The sequence below is a fragment of the Poeciliopsis prolifica genome, unplaced genomic scaffold (assembly GCF_027474105.1).
Source record: "Poeciliopsis prolifica strain line A6 unplaced genomic scaffold, Auburn_PproV2 SCAFFOLD023, whole genome shotgun sequence".
NCBI classification, from domain to species: domain Eukaryota; kingdom Metazoa; phylum Chordata; class Actinopteri; order Cyprinodontiformes; family Poeciliidae; genus Poeciliopsis; species Poeciliopsis prolifica.
The window spans coordinates 5,321,961-5,343,661 of NW_026562398.1; the positions used below are offsets into that span (position 1 = coordinate 5,321,961).

Sequence of the window (21,701 nt, forward strand, 5' to 3'; positions counted from 1 at the left end):
TATCAGGTGTTTAGTAATCTCTGTCGCATCTCATATTGGTTTTAATATTTGATTATCCTGAAAAGTATGGCAATGGCGATAACAGGTGAGCAAATCATGGAAGCTTAGTATGAGAACAAAAGCTTGAAACATGCCATTTTACTCAGCCAAGCTTTCAAAAAGGGAAGAACAGGCTGTTCCAACCTAGCTTTAGGTCTTGTAACATCTCTCACAGTCACTGTGAACACCTGAGGGCAAAAGGATAAGATGTTCTGCCATATAAAACAATCTTATATTTTGTCCTCAGAATAATTAAAATCAAAAGTTAGTGTGCCATTTTGAACAGTTTAAATGTTAAGGAGAGGGCAGAGCTAAATTTCTGAGCATGCTTTATGACAGCACTTAGCCTATCATTCTGAATAACTTGCATTTATTGTCGATTCTTAGTGTCAGTAGGTCATGGTTAAAACACAGCTACACCTTAAAATACAAGCTCTCTAAATAAAGATAATGAAGACAAAGACAATGACGATAACAGCATTTCTTAGCTTACAATGTAACTTTACTGTACCAAAGCATACATCCAAAGAAAAGGATTTTCACTGGCTGCAGTTTGTGTGATTATTTTCAGTAAAATTGGCTTTATTGACTACACTCAAAAAGCTTCAGGTCACACTGGTGTACAAAATACAGAACCTGATAAGGATAGACGATAAGCGAAAAATACATATTGCCCAGAAAAGACCATTGATTGAAAGCTTCCATAAAATTATTATCAAACACAATTGTTGAGCAAAAACCTAAATCTCACAACAGGCAACACGTTTAAACACAACCCTCCCACCCCTACAAACTGTGCTGTGATTTAAAGCAGCATCCCCGCGCTGCTGCAGTGGTTATGTAACTGTCAAGCCTCTTGCCACAAGCCTCCTGGTGACAGTGTGGTGAAGAAGAAAGTGGGGGAAAAAAAAAAAAAAAACAGCGAGGGGAGGGCAGAGAGCGATGGACGGAAGAGGCACAGTGGAACAGAGGCGAAGGAGTCAGACATATTGTCATGGCTTGTGATGGAGGAATGAACTGAAGTGATGAAGCAGAAACAATAGAAGCCATATTCTGTCCAGCCAAGGAGGGGAAGAGAAAACAGGCAAAGAAACAGTTAATTCTGTTGCTCTCCAAATGTTCTGCCTTTTTATCATTTAGCTGCCTGATGCTGCTTTGAATACTGATTGGCTGCATTATTAGCTGAGCTCCATATGACTGGAAGTGAAAGAGCAAGAGATGGAATTAAAAAGAGAGCAAGAAATGATAGGGATATTTATACTAGAAAGTACTTATAACAAACTGCAGACTTAGGCTTAAAGTCTTACATGAGTGTTTGTGCCATTTTATTAGTGTTAATGAAACAAACATTATCAAGACAACTTGTAATACTGGAATTTTTGGTGGTAAAATAAACTCTTACTCTAAGAAAGGTTTATATTTTTACAACTGCTGACAATAGATGCTCAGTTATGGTGATAAAGGTACAAAACCGCAATGATAATGGAGCACAGCTATTTATTAATTTGAATGCTCATATAATACATTGCCAATCACATCTTAAGCCTGACTATATTAGTATTACATTGGCAATGATACTAATCAGTAACAATTTTTAAGATTTTCCAACTTTTGATCTTAGTATCGAAGATATTAATTTGCTGGGATAGTTATGTAAATGTATGGTACAATGTTGATTGTGCATCCATGCGTGTTTAAATTGAACCGTTTCTATTATGTTATCTTGCTCATTTGTCAGTGAGTAAGATTTTTTCTTTCTTTGAAATGCTTGCTGTAATGATGCTTCTTTCACCTTCTAGACTTCTAACAGACACTAGGCTTTGAGAACCTATTAAATTTTGTTTAGATTGAAGATCAACAGAAAAGGCCAAAAACCTGGTGTAGTTTCAGTAGCCTTGTATACAAACTTTACAAATGAAAGATTTCACGTCTATGCCCACATTTTGTTTATAACTATAGTACAGAGTTATTGGCTGGCAGCAAAAGTCTTCAAAAAACTTACAAATCTTATGATTTCGAAGGTTTAATCCCCGAAGCAGCCAAAAAGATAAATGACAACAAAGACCAATAGGCATAAAAGATTATTACACACAGACAAAACAGAAAGTTTTATATTAATACTCTGCAGGAATGTTCACTGAGGTCACAATTACCTTTGCTTTCTGTGATTATAATCTTTTGATCTCTGTATTGTACAATTATGCCTCGGAGGGTACATAACTAATTGTGACAATAATTGGCATCGTTAATCATCCATTTCTCCTTCAAGACATTTTCATATGCTTACTGCTAACATGATCACTAGATGACACCATCAACAATAAGCAGACACTAAATGTGTTTTGTAAGTTGGCATACTACTTACAAATAAAGTACACAGTACAGAAGATAAAGATTCACATGACTAGCTCTGTAACACGAGCAATGAAAAAAAAAAAGGATACATGCGCTCATGTATTACTTGATGCACCAGCCGGCTGGACATACAGTGCAGTCTAGGACGTGGAAGCAGTTTGAAAGAGGGTAAAGTCAGTCTGTCTTCTTTTTGATTCATCCAAATTTTTATGTTTCAATACCAAATGGAAAGCATTGAAACTGCCAGGATGCTTTAGCCTTGTCTCAAAATTGCAGTCTCAAGAATCTTATGAAAATCGCAACAGTTTGTTTGGGAAGGGTTTTACTAAAGTGTGTTTTTTTTATTGTCCTTGTACTAATATTACCAATGTACAGTACACCCCATGGTGGCACATGAACAATGATGAAAGTAATTTGGTTTCAAACTGTGGGGATGATGAATGACTGTACTAAATCGGACAAGTCCGAATCGCAATGAAATCCAAACAACTGCTCCAAGAAAAGGCAACAAGGACATCTATGTTTAAAAAATTATATTTACAATCTATCAATTGCAATAACAGTTCCTTTAACTGCATGACTTAGAGAACGCGCAACTGTTTAAGAGGGCTTTATGTCACAGGCACAGTTATTGCTGTGGAACAACATACTTCTGCTTTATTGAGTAAGATGGAGGAGGAAGGTGGATGATAAGAAGAAGAAATTTGGAGAAAAAAATCCTATGAAGCCATAAGTAACATGACAACAGAAAAGGAAACATACTCTACAACAAACTGAGTTAGCTTAAGGAAATGTAATAATGTGCATCAAAGATGGAACAGTTGAATGTTTTACACATGTTACAGACAATTTTCCACAGGAAACTAGGTCCCATTTTAATGATGAAAACACTGAAATGGGAATCACATTTTTGTGGAATTGCATATTTTCATTTTGAGCTATGGTAAGCTGCTGTGGTAAGCTGCTGTGGTACAGAGGATGTCTGTTATATATATATATGAAAGAGATTTTAGATGCCTTTGCTCAAAATGATTTTCTCGCAAATCTTGTGGAAAAAAATATGGAGGAAAAAAATGAATGAAATTGAAAGAAAATCTCTTTTTGTAGATTTTAGTAACTTGTCGTGCTTCATGGTGAGGTTTGACCTGAGTACAGATGGGACAGTGATATTGTCATTTTGGTGAAGCTGTAATTTATAGATCAAAGGCCTTACCAAATCTGAGAAGGTGGGAAAAAGCAGCTGAAGTTTAGAGAATTAGTCTCTGATTCCCCAAGCTTCATTGGGGAAGAAGCTTGGCAGAGAAATGAGAGAAGGTGACCAACAAACATGACGGAACTAAACAGGACATAAAAGCAACTTACCAACCAAAGGTTAAGGACAAAGAAATTAAAGTACATAGCAGCAATAACAAACAACCCAAAAATAACCTAAATGCCCAAACAACAGTTTATGCATTTAGAATTTGCTGAGTCCTGAAATAAATTTTATTGATGCAGCAAAAAGTAAAGAAAATGTGTGTAAAATTATTACATTTTCCACACATTTCTTTCACCATTTCCATAAAAAATAGGTAAGGGTCACTGAGAAATTTCCCTATAGTTTATTAAAACTGTCCAAGAAATGCTATCACAGAGTCCACACATAATTCACATTATCTAAAACAAACTTATAATCACATAATAAACATCGGTCTCCCTTATTACTTCATAAACAGTTTTAGAAATGCTTTTGCCACTGGACTCCAAGAGTAAGTAACCTATGAAGGAAAAACAAAACCTGAATGACAATCAGTGATTCCAGTGAAACATGAAACTAAACAAACAGCACTCTTCCCTTTGTTCTCTCCAAATTGATCAGAACCCTGTAATTATAAATCAAAAACTCACTACACTCCTCTGACCCAGCTTTTTTTTTCCTTCCAATCCAAAGTGGAAAGACTCCCTGGAGAAGCCTCTCTGAATGAGGTCACAGTGTCCTGATGAGCCTCCTTATGAATAAAATAATCAGCCTGCATGGACCAAACATCCACTTAATTCTACTGCTATGGTAAAAGTTGTGCTAGAAACAGAGAAAAACAAGAAAATCTGAACAGTAAATGCTCCCATAAGTGAGAAAATAAAGTAAAAAACAAACTGGATGATTTCTTCTTCTCTTCCTCTATATATGCTCTCTGTGCCAGTCTCCACTGCTCGAGAAAAAGCATGGCAAAGCTAGTTAAATATTTTGCTACACAACATTAAGTCAAATAAGTATTAGGAGAATATCTTCTGCTCTGATTAAATTGAAACTGAACTCTGTGAATGTCATTGCATTTTTGTAGATGAATTGATTAAAATCCTTCAGAACAGGAAGTCCATAAGACATCTTGAAATTGTCATAAAAAAGAAAAAGAAAAGAAATGCTGAATACATTTTAGCAATACCTTTTCCATATTATCCCCTATTATTATATTAAATGTATTGGATGTGAAGATTATTTGCTTTGTTATTGAGCTCTAGTGTGAATTTTATGCCAACAGGACAATCAATTATGTATTTATTAAAGTAACTTGTTATTAATACATATTATTCTGTACAGATTTGGAAGTGAGAATGTCAGCATATATAATGCTGTACACTTATGTAAAAATGTGTGAAACATAAGAGTACAAGAAGTACACTGTAATGTAATACGGAAGCCAGGTAAGGCATAAAAATCACCTGTCCTCCAGTTGGTCCAGAGGCACACTGAGAAACTCTCATTAAATATTAACACTAATGACAAAGAGCCCTTAATTCCTTACAAGTGGTGTGTTTAACATGATACATTACAGACATGGTTTCAAAAATAAGCTCAGGGCTGATCTCATTGACTTTGTCCCTCGGGTGTCTTTATGAATACAAGTCTAAACACGATTTCCATCAAGTTGGATATTTTGGAAAAATAAAGCCTGACTCACCTTCTCCGCCAATGGGAGGTCAGGTTTCCATAAACTTTAAAGAGAGCTGCCGGTCCCCTGCAGGAGATCACCTGTGGAGATGAAAACATGGGGTCAGTCCTTCTAACGAAAGCTCACAGAAAACTAGAGTGCGACTAATTGCTCTTAATAAAAATAAAAATGGAAATCAGCTTAACCTGTGACAAAGAAGCTTAACTTCACTCTGTCAAAGACATTAAAAGATTTGCTTCCATTTTAACTATGACAAGAGAAGATTGTTGCGATAGTTACTTGGACCCTGACACTGAGGCAAGTGGAATAGCAAATCAAATCAACTTCCTCAGTTTTCATAAAGCTGCGCAGCAACGTACCCGCCTGTTTAGCATAATTGATTTCAGAAGGAGAATACTTTTTATTAAGATGGGATCTGTTTAAATATTGCGGCTTCATTGGGTTTTCAATGTTTCAGCTGTAGCAGACAACATGGGAAAACAAAAAGCTTTTTGCAGCAAGTTATTAATTAAACCATGGGAAAATCATTACCTTTCTTTTATACATTTTTATACAAAGTTTAATTTAAACTAAGGACATAAGTGTGGAGAGTATAATCCCGGGAGAAATAAAGTAATGAATGCCTCCAAAGTTTATAAGTACACATACGTGCACAAAAATTGCATATCCAGTGGCTTGCAAAAGCATTTATAATCGCTTGTTCAGACGTTAGAACAGCAAACTTTAATTTTGTTTTATTATGATTTTATGTGGGGAACAAACAAAAGTTTCAAGAGCCTTGGTTGTGATGATGGACATTTGTCTTTTTCAGAGAGACTCAATTTTAGCTTTTATTCAGGTGTCTCAGCTGATTTATCCACACTTTTCTTCCTTTATTTTACACAAATTGGTCAATTAAACACCTACAATGAATTATGTAAAAAGCCCAGAAATATAAAAAACTGTGTTTTTGATTCCAATGAAAAAATGCTGATACAATTTATATATGTAAAAGAGATTTTTTTCCAGGAGTTTTTCTTTGGCTGACAAACTACCTTTACCTATGTAACTTATGAATCTGCTCTCTATGTGTACAATTTCTTTGATTTTCATCAGATAAACATTCATAAATGTGTCAACAAACAACTGCATCGCTAAACAGAAAAATGAAATGAGGTAAAAAAGGATTTAAAAAAACACTCCATCTTCAATATACAAGGAGATAGAGCACTAATATAACAAATGGCATCATGGGAAGACAACATTATGTAAATGTTTTGAAGCATCAGCTAACTAGCATGTTAAAGTCAGGCGCAAATGTTTTTTTTTAATAGACAAGGAGTATGCAGATACCACAAAATTGCTGTGTTCCAAGTAATTCTCCTGGCTGTGCTTTAAAAAAAAATAATGAAGCCAGAATAGATGCCTCAGTTTATCAGAAGATAACCTCTCTTCTGTAATCTGGTTTCCACTAGAACATAATACGTCTGTATTACTGCACAGACTGTTTGTTGACCTGAGGACACAAATCTTACAAAAATGTCATGCAGTAAAGAAACAGCAAATTTAAGGTAACACTGAGGTGAACAACTGATATATCTAATAAGGCAGCAAGAAATATAACAGCTAAATATAATGCATCACTGAAGCCAAATCCAACAGATATCTGACTGGATTCATGCAAGATCACTGAGTCACTGCGTGCTGCTCATGTTTTTCCACTCTAGACAGAATCTATTTTTTTTCCCATTTGAGCCAAACCATGAAAACATTTTGCTTGCAGCTTCTCTCTTTTGTGAATGATTGTTTATTTGTGTCATAAAATGACTGGATAGACATTTAGAGCTTTGAATATGTTGGATGAAACATAACAAGAGTTCCAAAGACAGTATTTCTGTTTCAGAATGACTTGCAACAGCGATGAGGACTGATCAATTATTTATACATTTACTCAAGCTAATTTGTCCACATCTGCAAAATCCTCTCTGAATCCAAACATTTGTTTTCTGTTTTACTGTACTTAATTATGAATTACAATGGACATTGTAATGGACATTTGTGCAAATATTAGGAAGACAGTATATGAAAGCCTTAAATTGAGCCAATTTATTCTGGAAAAGAGCTTGATTTGGAAAAAGTAAGAGAAAGACTCTTCATGAATAGGCAAAATACTGGGAAAAAAAATCATATTTTAACTAGACTTTCAAAGGGTAACATTTTAAACACTGAGATTTCACCAGCTATGATGGTGTTGGTAATAAAAAACATCACAAACCCAGACTGTAATGAACTGCAGATGATATACTGACTACTTAAATTCGTTAAAAAGAGCATCTTCAAAGACATAGCGTTTCAAGAAGTAACAGTTCAAAGAGCTGCTCATAGAAAATATGAGATTTTCTGTCCTTCTGCATCGTGGACTGTATCCTGTGGGCTGAAGTGAAAAAAGAAAATCAACTAACTAATTCCTATTTTGACCTTCAAAAATCACATATTTTCGAAGGTCAAAATATATAATGAGATGGACTCAGGGATGCGGTGGGGATGGACAACTTGCTGTAGTTAATGATGGTAATTACCCGAGTTTTGAAAGAGATTTGCTGTGCCTTTCTATGGAATCTGTTTCTTGCCAGCTTTATACATCCGCAAATAAAAATTCTGCCTATTTTTCTTCACAATATCCCTGGATCAATCAGATTGAATGAGAAGCATATGTGAACATCAACTTTCAAATTTTGTTCTGGACTTTGACAAGGCCTTCTCAAAATGTGACTACCAGTATGTGTTTAATGTTACAAATATTAATCGAAATCTGATTTGAACCTCTATGTTTGGGATCACTGTTCTATAAAAACATTTAATGCGTCAGAGCACAGTGTTAGTTTCCACCCACGCATACTGTTTTGAATATTGGTCAATATGTTTGGTGCTATATTTCTATTAACAGTGGATTTCTGATCCCTGCTGATTTCTTAAGGTGAATTTGTGAAGTACATGATTGATAATTATCTTCCCACCTGAGAGATGGACCTCTGCAGCTCCTCCAGAGTTACAATGGGTATCATTGGCTGCTTCATTTAACACTCAAACGTGTTTCTGGCGGCTGCTTCATTCATGTGCACATGAACATCCACATGAAGATCAGCAACCCCGCTAACGGTAGTTTGTGGTTTAACCATTTGTACCAGTGTTGTAGCAGACTGTGGTGTTTCATGCCTCCACAGTGGGCACGACATGACTCCATTTTGAATTTCAGACAGGGGTATGACACATGCTGAGTCTGTGCTCTGCCTGAGGGTGAGCAGCAGCTACACAACACAAATTCAGAGCAGGAGTAAAGTGACATGTAGTAGTGACAAACGTAATACAAAGCAGGTTTATTATGTTGTAATAAATGAAGGGGATAGGAAAGATAACATACCACTGGAACTTGCCAAGTGTTTTCTTCTGATGTGTGTCTCAGCAGATATTGACCAGTCTGTACAACCCCTGAGGGACATGGTAGTCTATAAAAATTTCATAAAATAACTAGAATAGTAACTATGTTTAGTTTTTGTTTATATGCTTTAGTTCGAGGTAACATTCTTTTCCCGGAAAGACGTACAAAGCTTTGCTGCAGATGCTTCTGATCATCCGTAACATTATCAATCTTCTGCTGAGGTGGGAGTATATCCTCGTGTGTGTTCTGCTCTGTGCTGAGAGAAATGAGACACTCCGGCTGCCCTTCAGACTCGCCGCTCTTACACTGACTCTTTTTTCACAGCTTGTCAGAAGACACTATCTCCCCTTCGAACAGAGGAATGGAAACCTGAATTCTGCTTCACCGGCAAACGTATTATATGGAAGAGTTAACAAAACAGAAAAAAAGAAAAAGGAAACACACTTCCTCACACCACCATTTCACACATTCTCCCCTTCACCTGACAAGTGATGTTCTACAAACACAGAGGACTAACAATAACAAAAGAGGTCACCGGAAAACATTTGACTCCTCCTTTTTTGAGTTATATTATGAGAACCATAAGAACAGCTGCCATGTTCACATTTGGGTTCTTAAAAGGCATTCAGGTGGTTTTTCTAAGAATAGAATGATGATACAACAAACGTATCGTAACTGTATAAACACTAATAATTGGGTTCATAATTATGACTTATTCTGATTTAGCCAAAGCTGAATAGAGGCTCAGAAGACATTTGGTTAAAATGCCTTTTGCAAGTTGCAGCTGAATCATACCCTTTCAGTAACCAGCAACAAGCAAGATTAAGGTCTGATATTTCATCATTCTTCTTGATTAAATTGGTAACGTTCACTTAAATTGGTTGGTTTCCCAGCTGGATTTCCAAAACCTCTGAAACCATTTTTGATATGTGTTTAGTGTCACTTAAATTTGAGGTAAAGTTGAAAATTTTTGATTTTGTCCTGCTGAAATATTATTAAATCCATTTTGTGCACATCACCAGCCAGACGGATAACTACTGTTGATCTGATTCAGAGAAATTTAAATGAGTGTGTGCATCAAATACGATTGTATGTAATATTCCTTACAAATTCTTCAAAAAAAAATGTAATCACTTTAATCTACCTATTTAAATTTCAATAACCGCTTAGTTAGCATTATGATGCATAAATGGCTAAGTAAAAAAAAAAATTATAAAAATAATAAAACAATATAACTAAAGTTTAGAAATCTACAAAACTATCCTCCCTCCAGTCAGTTACCATAATCGCACCTTCAAACATAAACCAAACTAACAAGTCGCATTAAAAACACTCTGAAAACATCCATTGCGCCGTCTTAAAGGGAATACATTTTCACTTCCTGCTACCAGAAGCCCTTCCTGCTGGTTGATGTTGTTCATCACCCATTAAATGTTAAAGATCACTACAGATCAAGCTGCTGATTACATGAACACAAAACCGTCATCAAATCCAGACAACACACTTCCTGTGCATGCAGAGAGGTTGTCTCACCACTTCCACAGAGTAAACATTCAGGCACAAACACAGAGAGACACTATGTATTGTGTAGAAGTTATTATGCATATGGAAACTTTACAATCCAAAGATTAAAAGCATATCATCAAACTACATTTGAACCTTAATTTTTATAAATATTTTTTTTTTCTAAAAATAAAAAAAATCTAACTCTTATGAGAAGGAACTAACTAAAAAACAGAGTTTGTGTTCTTAAGACATAAAAAGGGCATTTTGTGCACAATCAGTATCTTTCTGCAGCCAAAAAGACATTTTCTCTCTCTCTCTCTCTCTCTCTCTCTCTCTCTCTCTCTCTCTCTCTCTCTCTCTATATATATATATATATATATATATATATATATATATATATATATATATATATATATATTATTTATTTTTTTTTTTTTAAGTTGCTCATTCATGTTTGGTCAATTTTAAGAGTCATTGTCAACAGTCTAAAGAGCCACATGTGGCATCAGGACTACGAGTTGCAAACAACAATTTTAGCCAGAAAAATAATTTAGATTTTGATGTGGCAAATGCGGCTTACAGGTCAGGGCAGAATAGCGCTCAGAACAATAGAAGTATGCTACAAAACCTTTCAAACACATTTTGTCTTTTTCATTGTGAAGTTTTCAATTGCTTGTTTGCTTATTTAGTAAGTGAACAAGCAAACAAGCAGCATGTACAAGCAGTATTGTAATCACCATGGTTTGCTAACAGTGCAGGTCTACTAGACAAGATGTCTGGCTTATTCTGATGGCTAATGATACCAAAGTTAGTATCTGATTCAATTCTTCACAATTCTCAATTCTTCTCACATTGAAGGTTTCTCAGACTATTTTTTTGTGGACAGCATTTCACTTTTTATGAATAACAATCTATTTGCCTGAGCAGCTTTATTCTATTCTGAATTAAGATTTTTTTTTTAAAAAAAACTTCATCATATTTGTAAAAACTAAAACCAGCGCATGTTCAAAGTCGTTTTGGACTACCGACTGTTTAAATTATGCCATGCGTATTGTACTGACAATGTGGTTTGTGCCACTTTACCTCTATTTGTAATAAGAATATGACCAACCTTTTGTTTTCTCCATAAGATTTCTGTAAATTACGCACATATTGTCTGTCTGAAAATTATTTCATGAAAGTTATGTTGATAAAACACAGTTTTAAAAAAAAAAAAAAAAAAATGGTAATTGCTAAGAGAACTTGAAAATATTCTGTATATGTCACATGAAAAGGGAAGGGAGGTCATAGGAACTCACCAGGACACCACTGAAACAAGACTCTTCAACAACCACTGAACAGCAATCACAACAATGGCAAAGGAAACTAAAACAATGACAACAAAAAGGAAGAAAGGGGATTATGAAATATAGAAATAAAAACATACAATTACCTAATGTGACGTCCTTCCAATTATAAACAGAGCCCTGACCTTTCTTCTCTGTTAAGAGCGAGGAGTCAACTAATAAATAGCAGGTACTCGTCAACTCTTTTCTCTACAGTACAATTGAATTACCACCCCTGAGCGTATCACCATCTTCTCTCTGCAGCTTCCTGAAAGGCTTTTGAGAGACATGCAAAGAGAGAGTTCAGCACCAAGGACAGATCCAAAACAAGCTAACTGACATCTGTACACTAACAATAGTGATAATTGAACTCAGATCACCCTAGAGCGACTCCGTCATTATCAAAAGTATTTTTAGCCCATCAAATTAAGTGTCCGGATGTTTTGTGAGATGAGAGCAGCTGCAGGATGTAAAGCGAAAGAATTATTAATTTTTTCCATCTCTACACCACAACACTACCCTGCCACCATGCTCAGTGGTTGGAACAGGTGACATTAACTATTACAAATATTTTTCATGTGATTAAGGCCAAGTCGCTCGATGTTTGTTTTCTCCAGGTAAGAGCGGCTTCAGCACCACAGACAGCTCTAAAATAAGCTTGCTGAGATTTTTTGACTAATTACTAAAGTTGGGGACAAACAAAACGACACACAGTTTTGAGGCAGCTCTGAAATCATTGGGGTGAGGTGAACTGATAATCAACACTTGTTGCTGACAGCTAATGACAAAAAGAGGTAAGGATACTTCATCTGCTGCTCACAAAAATGTTTTACTTTATTTGTTAACTACACTTTCATGATTGTTTAACAAACACATCCTGTTCCTCGCTTCAGCGAAGCATTCCGTGACATAGAGGGGCATTTATGGTTGGGTCAGGACGTGGATGACTTGGAAGAAGATGGAAGCTGCATGGTCTGATTGCTGATTTGATCTTAAATAGAAAAGTGCAGATCTTTATGATCCAGTTTATTTTGACTAATCACCAAAGTTAATACTATATTCTTAAGCAACACTAAGTTCTCCAAGGAGGTTAAGTTGCTCAAGGGTTAGTCGTTAGTCGTTTCCAACAAAAAGCAGTTTCAGCACCATGAAGAGCTCCAAAATCAAGCAAAATGACATCTGCTACTTCACCGCTGCCATCACATATATGGAGATCTACAATCAACAAGCGTTGCTGCATGTCTTTTGGCAGCACAAGATGTTTTGGAACGAAAGCAGCTGCTTGGTTGGAGGGGGATGTTACAACCCAATGCAGCAAGCAGCACTTTAAACAACCTCCCTCCCTGAAACGCATCATCCTCCTCCTCGTCATCATCACCCCCACCACCACCACCACCATCATCATAGATTAGGGATGCCAAACACCTGAAGGTAGCTACCAGATACTTCAGTCAGTTGGGAGGCCAGATGCGTTTCAGCCTCAGAGCAGATTTGATGAATGATTAAAGGGACCACATGCAACTAATCCCATGTAGAAAGCGGGATGCTCCTCCTCTGTGGCACCGTTGGTTTGTCGGAGGGAAAACAATGACGCGAGAGATGGCTCTTTGCTTTTGCTGTGACAACCAATTACATAACTGGAGCTCAGTGGAGTGCTCCCATTAACATTCGCGTCCATTTCCCTCAAGAAAGACTCAAACACATCACTGCATGACCACTAAAAAACGCATCTGCATCCATTAGCCCCATCTGATCCTTTAAACTGCATAAAATGTTACGTTTTCAGACTGATCCAAGTTTATATTCGTGATCAGATGTAGTCATTTCACGCATGGAAATAAACCCTCTCCTACATCGCCATCGCCTAAATATGAAACAGTATGAAATGAATTCTGATCAGCATTTCTCTGCTTAGAAAGCGGGTTTGTTTTATATGTGTGGTCTAATTTGTGCAATCCAGATATTACTCTAAACGGAAAACAGCAATGCATAATTTCACGATCTGGTCTGAAAACAGGACATCGGGGAGAGTAAACCAGCGTTAGACGAGTCAACAAAGCGTACAACATTAATTCAAGGTGAGGCGAGATGGACCATCTTCCCCCATGGCGTAAGCAAACAACGGTACATCATGTAATATGACGCATGAATAATTACAAACTGCAAAAGGCAAACAGAATCTCCTCTGAATTCTGTTGTACTCCGTCAGGTTTTGCTGCATTAGAAGCGGCGGTGAGACGTTAAGTCAGCATGATGGAGAGTGATGCAGATCTCTCCATCTCGCCCTTCGCTGAAAGGATGCTCTGCTTCTTATCCCTCTATTGCACGGACGTGGCGGCCAGTAAAAACACTTACCAGAGATGCTGCTTCTGTTCCTGCCCCGTAGTGTCTGCTGCGAATCGGACCGTATTTTCCCCTTGCAGTACAACAGAAGGTGACCCTGCGTTCTCTCTGCAAGACTCTGCATCCACGAGATCACGATGCACGCAGCAAGGGGGAGCTCCACGGCACAGGCGGGCGCTGGGGGGATGGCCCAGCTTTTACTCTCAATGGACAGCAGAGATAGTCTGCAGGGGGGCCAAGGTTGGGATCGAGTGTGCCAAGTGATTTCTAAAATCTCATCTTAGCGTATTAACATATGGAAAGTAACACAAAATATAATTATTAAGCAATTGTCAATTTTGTATTTTTTTTTCTTGATATATATTTTTTATTATTATTGTTATTGATGAATACTCTGTCATTTAACAGGAAATACAAATTTTTATTTATGAAATAAAATAATTCGGAAGGAATGGACGAGGAGAGCGTTAAATGTGACTTCCACTTTCCAGCCAATGGAATGATCACGTTGAGAGGAGGTGTCCCCCTCCCCTTTGCAGTGTAGGCCACGCCCACATTTCACTATGCCCGAAAGGAGGAGGGAAGGTGGGAAAGGAGTGTTTTTGTTCTGCGGATGGCTACTGACTCATCCACTCAAGAACAAAAGAACGTTTTGCTCACCTGTTGAGCGTTTCATTTGCTCATTTGCAGTGCCTCACAAAAGTGATGGGGCTTCTTGAACCTTTTCACTTTTTGCCTTACCCTAGTCACAGAGGTCAGCATGTTTAATTAGAATTTTATATGATTGATAAACAGTTTAGAGGATGACGATAGGGGTGTTCCAAATTATTTGACAAATGAAAAGTTGAATCTGAGTCAATATTTTGTGGTTCCACACAGCTCCAAGGATTTCCTGCATTAATTATGCCAGCTTGCAAATCTACAAACTTTTGTCCATTCTTCTTTTCAGCAGTCAGATTGGATGTTAGTCTTTAAGTCATCCAATAAGACCAACTTTATCTATTAGATCAGATTGATTCATTTAACATCATTGTTCTGCTGAAGATGAACTGTTGCCACAGTTTTAAGCATTTCACAGCATCTAATGCATTATCTTCAACAATTGTCACGTATTTACCTTCATACATTTTTTTTTTTTGTCGGTTCTGGTACCTACCTCCAGCCATCTTTGAGTGGGAGGCAGGGTACATCATGAACAGGTCGCCAATTCATCACAGGCCAGCATAGAGACACAGGACAAATAATTATGCCCACACACTCACACCAAAAGGCAGTGTAGAAAGACCAGTTAATCTGATGGTCATATGTTTGGACTGAAGGAGGAAGCCATGATTTACAAATATTCAGGGAGAACATGCAAACAAGAAGATCACAGGACCTTCTCGCTATAAGACGATAGTGCTCCACTCTTCCAAAAAGACCAAATCTGTGGAGTTTGACTATAACAGGTAAACCCCTAATTGAATATTCTATTTACTCTATTCTCTAAAAAAAATAGATTGTACAATGTTAGGCAACCTCCACACTTGGATGTACTGAGCCTCTTTCATTGTTTTGTCTGAGGTGCAGCTTCCACTGAAATAAGGCATCCTGTCAAAGCCATTCAGCATCAAACGGGATGAACAGAGGGGGCTGCTTTCTTCTGCAGACTGGAGGCCATTGCAGACCTTAAACCAGATCAATAAGATGATGCTTTTTTCTTATGCAGATTGGCTCAAGTGCAAATAAACTGCCACCAGTAAAAATTGTTTATTTTATCGCTTGGGTTATGATCTGAAAAAACAAAGTCTATGTAGTTTATCACTCATTCACGTACAATAAACACAATCTCAGGTGAATGAAAAAATGTAAGCAATATTACATGTCACTACTGCATGAAAACCCCACTATTATGGATTACACGTCATTCATACGAGAAAACTAAAGTAGTTTCAACATATTTCCTATAACACATATTTGATAATTTCCTCAAGTTTAGTGACATCTAGTGGCCAATTATAAACGGTGCAAAAACAAAAACAGGCTGGAGAACTATCAAGACTTCTTCAAATGATTACAGAAAGTCTAACATGTTGGATGCATCAAATAAAGAAATGAAATGTTTTTGTCCTCTCACTCCATCTTCTTCTTAAACTTCTTAATAATCTGTCAAATTAAAATTTCTTGTTTAAATGTAAAAGACAAAAAATAGTCTTCATATTAAATACTGGATAGTACTCTTGTATTTTCTGATGGTTGAACCGGCAAAGAGACCTTTTAACAGTAGTGGAAACACAAGCGTGATTTTCACAGATTCCTTTGCCTGCAAGATTTTGTTGAAAAAGGGAACAGCTGTAACAAACCTGTTTGCTATCTCAGACATGCATCTGTTTGGTTTAGACTTTTCTAACAAGTCATAGCAACATGATTTGCTCTCTGTTCTGCTTTATTCTTTGAAAGTAGTGCTGCCAAAAGAGCAACCAACAATGCAGATCACTTTGAAATGACCAGATGTGGTATAACTTTTGTTTGTTTGACTTTTTATTTTGTAGGTTCATGTTGACAAGTAACCATCAGATAGCTGTGCCTTCATAAAGCTGTTGAAACAATCTTGGAATCTCTCTTCATTAGAACTAACAACTGAAAGCCCAAACAAGGTATTTTATCTGCATGACTTTAAACCTGTCAACACAACCTTTTTCTAGACAAAACAATTATGAGATTAATGTTTTACACAATTTCACTGACCCTTGTGGTTTACTTATCTGAGAAAGTTAAGTATGACTATAAAAGTGGAAGTTATAAAGTTATACTTGATCTGAACCAGGACAGTTTGACCATTAAACAATGTAGATGAGGAGCTCCAGGCTGTTGGTTTGCACTTTTTGCTCTCTCATCTTATTTATTTATTTTCTTCTTTTTTTTCGGATTGGTGTGGGGAAAACATTTTGAGAGTCATTGGGGGAAAAAATCCAAAAAGATCTGGGGAGAAAATCTGTTGGAGGCTGCAAAAGACTTAAGATTGGGGAGAAAATCACATTCGACCGGACAGTCAGTCTTTTATTTTGAAGGGTTCAAACCGGAAGCTCGTGCACTGTCGTCACTGGTAGTGAAAGGTCGTCTGAAGCTGGTCAACGTCAATTCTTACAGGAAAGAAGGCTTTTTATTCTGCAGGGTGAGTAAGAATTGACCTAAAATGAGTAGCACACGTTAGAGCAGGCCGCGTATTTAGTCTTACTGACCGAGTAAGTTATATTTATCGCAGTGTAAGCACCTTTTTGTTTTGCGCAATGCTGCAGGAAACTCACCGTCAAGTTACAGCAGCTAAACAGAAATGATTTGTAGCATTGAAGATGATTTTATTATAGCAGTCAGGTGAGGCGTAAAGGTAACATTTTACTTATAGGTAAGGAATGCATTGGTTTAGATGACGTGCCTTTTTTAAGCTAGTTGTGGCAAATCAGTAAAATGCGGCTTGCTAACATTGGCCGTTTAAATCTTTAGTCATTTAATCATTAGTTCAGGAGTCATCTTACTCCTAAATTTTCCTGTTTCTATTCCTTTTACTCTTTCTTTGCCAGACAGGCAGCTGTGTACAAACCATTTCTATTTTGTGCTTCCGTAGATTGCTCGCTGATTAGGGAGGGCAGTGATACCATGTGGAAGTCACATGAACGACGAGGATGAGGCATAAACAAGGGGGCAGCCTGACGACAGAGCCGCTGCAACACAGTGTCAGCCAACAGGAAGGGGAGGAGGAAGAGGAGGCGGGACTGGTGCCTGTACAAAGATCCCCCACACAAGCAGGCCCCCTGTGGCCCTTTCCCCCTTGAACCTTAATTAGGATGAACAGCACTACCACTCAGCCCCCTGCCCACAAAGATGGGGGTGTGGTGGTGAGCTATGTGCTGGTGCCATTCCTCCTTATAACCATTGCTGGAATTGCTACAGTTTTGGTAAGTAGCTCATCAGAATGTGGGACATTAGAGACTTAGAAAGATGCAGCGCTCACGCACTTTTTATTTTGTTTGTTCTAGATTATATGTCTGCGTAGAAAAAGGAGGTGAGTACAAACTTAGGGTATTGATTAGCTGGCACTCCCTCTTACTTCCTCAGTCTGACCCATTGATTTCTTAATGGGCTTTATCTTCTGCCTTAGGATCGACAGACTTCGGCATCAACTGTTACCTGTTTACACGTATGACCCTGCAGAGGAGCTTCATGAAGTTGAACAGGAGCTTTTGTGGAGAGAAGAGGACACAAGGGTAGGACACGCAAACTCTCAGCGACAGTGTCCTTTGTAAATCAAAGGACAGGTGTTTACTATTATATCGGATGAGGAACATCTTTAGTTGGAGTCCTGTAAATCCAGAGTGAAAACATTTTTCTCAGTAAAACCATCATTTTTCACTCTGTATTTGCAGAGTGTGTCTTTGACAGTGTAAACACATACCCACTGTTATTCTGCAACATTTAGCTTTAGACTTCTGTAGTTCCTCAAATTGCATGCATCTTCCCCTTTTACAAATTTAAATCTAAATGCAACAAACAACAGCGGGTGGTATTGTTTCATCACAGATTTTATTTCAGGTTTAAACTATCTCTTTATCCCTGCCCACATTAATAGCCTTTGACTTGTTTTGGAGACAATTCAGTTCATCATCCGTGGACATGTTGTTTTTACAGCGTCTCAACAAGAACAGTAAAGGTATAAAATTTACTTTTGGCAGTTTCTAGTTTGAGGACAAGTGTAGAAAAACTTTGGATTTCCTGAATTCAAGTTGTGTTTTACTTATAAGACCATAAATTTAATTCAGAGTATCTTTGTGTGATCTAAACAGGGTTACAGTTGGCCTTGAGTTTAAAGTGTTATTCTTAAGTGTCTAATACTGATACCGGGGGTTGTACTTCAGTTGATGGAAAATAGTTTTATTTGCACTATCTTGTTTTTACTTGATCCTTGAAACATACAGATAGAGTATAAACCATGTACAAAAAGTTAATAATTTTTTTTTATCAAGTATGAGTCATACAAAACCTAAGATTTCATCTTCTCTATGCTTGCCAGACTTTTGAAGGCGTTAAAAACATTAACTTGAGGAAGAGAGTCAAATAAATGACATCTGTGTGCAAAATACTATTCCTATAAATTTTAATAACTAGATAGAAAAGTGATACTAATTATCAAAATTTTAGGTATTTGATAATAGGTTCTAACGTTTGTATTCAGATCTAAGTCTATGGTTAATAATTGGTCACCAAGTGTCATAAATATTTGCATTCTTAGGATTTATGTAGCTTCTGGAACTATGTATCTGTCCTGTGCAAAATATTTTCTAAATCATTTTTCATGTGCTTCTTTCAATCCTGTATTATCCTTTTAGATTTCATATTTGCTATTCTGTGATAATTCACTACTTCTTCTGTGATGCACAGTCAAGTTGGAACTCTACATGGATTTAGGAGTTATGCCAAAACTGATCTATAATAGCCTAGATCATTGAGTTGATTTTCAAAATATAGTTGTTCTAAAAATTTCTTGAGAAACACAAAAATAGTAATTGATTTACACAGCATTACTTTTCCTCATGTAAATTTTACTCATCTCATAGCCTTAAGTCAATAGATTTAAGAAAAAATTGTAGTATCAGCTTCACTGCTACCACTGCTGCACAGGGTTGAGTTGAGCACTAGATGGTGATAGAGAGCTACTCTTTAAGACATTGCAATATTGCATTGCTTTCAGTTTCTCATGTAAGACATCAAGTGCTGAGACATAAAACTGCTCAGTATTGACATTTTATGTTGTAGAGGCTGTTTATTCTAAATTTGTTGATGTCCAGTATGTGTTTAACAAAAGTCGAAATCTGCAGCATGGTCAAAAACTTCTTGGAGGTCGGAGGAGGTTTGCATATCCTCACTGGAAACCTGTGACTTAGTTAATCTGTTCTGCTGTGTTTCATGTGCACAGATTGTGCAAGGCTGGGCAAGAAGCTATCAACAGCAGCAACCTCTTCTGTCCAAAGATGTGACTGCTTGATGACAGCTCAGCCTGGCGCAGGATGCTGAGGAGCGAGAAGACAACCTTCCGACTCAAAGATTCGCCCTTCTTTTAACTCATCTGTCACATTGCTCTATTTTGCTTCTGTTGTCTTTATCCCAGATTGCATAAGTGATTTAAGAGCCAAAGTGATGAAGTACTTGTTACTTATTTATTGGAAATTATTTATTCAAATACATTTTTATTGTTGTGCTCTGTGGCACCAAATTCTGGGAAAGCAGAAGACAAAGCCTCTTGTGAATTCGGTGTTTTGTTTACATTCTTATTGCTGTTGTGGGCAGCTTGTGGCAAGCAGCCTTGTTCCTGTGGGTTGCAGTAGGCATCCGTACCGCTCGCATAACTTGCTGCCTGTGTTCACTGTGGTAGGGCTGCGAATGTTATGTACTAGTTAAACATCAGCGCTCAGATCTGGCTTGGGCAGAGGTTGTTTGCAGAGCAATAGCGGCTTCTTTGATGAAACGCCTTTACAATTACAAAGGCAAAGACCCATATTGATCAGGTGAAAATTGGTAAAGAAAGCTCGTTTTTAATGTCTGTTTCTAGCCAAAGGCTTAAACATCCTCCTTCTGTTTTGTTGCTTTGAGTCGCTGCTTTGGAAAGCTTTATTTTATTTTGTCCTGCTTTGCCAAATTCTGTGACTCTTAACAATGGCATGAGATGCAAAAATCAGGAGCGAATAACACCAACTTCCTCCCAGCTCTTAAATGAGTTGTGACTGGATCTGAAAATATGCCCTGTCTTCGAGGCATGGCACCAGAAAATTTACATCTGGCTGAAAAATCTGCTCAGATGAATTCCATACATCTGACTGTTTCCAGCACTCAGGAAACCTTTTACACATTATAAACTTTTGCCTTTCATTTGTTGAATGTAAACTTAACTGTGGGTCTGTCTGTGTTTATGGAAGGCTTCACAGTTCTGGTATTTTGAGCCTTTACATATAAATTTTTATGCTTGTCAGGTTTCTCTTTTTAATCATAAGAGAAACCTTAATGCACCACTCAAAGATCTCCATATATCTTATCTGGAATGACTTGTGTTTAAGAATCCCAACTTTAGGTGACACTTTTATCTATGTACAATTGCTGTGATGTTGAGATTGTTTTCTTCTCCTTGAATGCAGTTCTAGACAATTTTTGAAAATGTCAGTAATTCTAATAAAGTGAAACTGATATTACAGGTTAGTATATAAAGCTTTTTATTTTTACAATGACTGTGGAAAACCCACAATTTAGTGTCTCATAAAATGTTACATGGGTCTAGGTCATGCGATCAAATAAGATTATGAAGCAGATTGTGAGAATGCATACCTCCGACACATTTGTTCAAGTGCATGAGATATGCAACTGCAGGGATAAAATGATTACTGATTTTAATGGCCATGGTAATGTTACTGAAAATCAGCACTGCAGCCACATGCAGTTACAGTACTTTCAAAACATTAGTCTTGCAGTTCCTACCACAAGACCGTAAACGGAAGACAAGGGCTAGACCTTTAGACCAACTGCAAAAGGCTCTTTTGAAGAGGAGACTGTTAAACAGGATGAGTGCACTATAATCAAAATAATATGGAAAGTTAAGTAGAAGTAAAAACTGGAGTTTTCCTTATGTGCAAACTATATTCCTGAAAGTAAACAGAGCTACCTATACCACCAACTAAGGAATCTGTATAATTTCAAATTTTAAATAATTTATGATTTAATTTAAAATTGCTTAGACTATGCTGTTGCTTCTTAAAATATTGT

At 37.0% G+C, this 21,701-nt stretch overlaps 2 protein-coding genes across 2 annotated transcripts in view; one reads left to right on the forward strand and one right to left on the reverse strand.

The window, feature by feature from the left end:
- Positions 1 to 14,168, reverse strand: part of LOC129370104 (protein kinase C and casein kinase substrate in neurons protein 1-like) — a 35,924-nt gene extending 21,756 nt beyond the window's left edge. Inside the window, exons 1-2 of the mRNA XM_055045793.1 lie at positions 13,929 to 14,168; positions 5,334 to 5,404 (exon numbers count right to left, since the gene is read on the reverse strand). The gene's annotated coding sequence lies outside the window, so the exon portion shown is untranslated. The remainder of the gene's footprint in view (positions 1 to 5,333; positions 5,405 to 13,928) is intronic.
- Positions 14,169 to 16,981: 2,813 nt separating this feature from the next.
- Positions 16,982 to 21,133, forward strand: smim29 (small integral membrane protein 29). The gene is made up of 5 exons (XM_055046254.1): positions 16,982 to 17,070; positions 17,521 to 17,851; positions 17,933 to 17,958; positions 18,055 to 18,160; positions 19,867 to 21,133. Exons 2-5 carry the CDS (start codon positions 17,741 to 17,743, stop codon positions 19,933 to 19,935), a joined length of 312 nt encoding a protein of 103 aa, XP_054902229.1. The 5' UTR covers positions 16,982 to 17,070; positions 17,521 to 17,740; the 3' UTR covers positions 19,936 to 21,133.
- Positions 21,134 to 21,701: the final 568 nt, after the last annotated feature.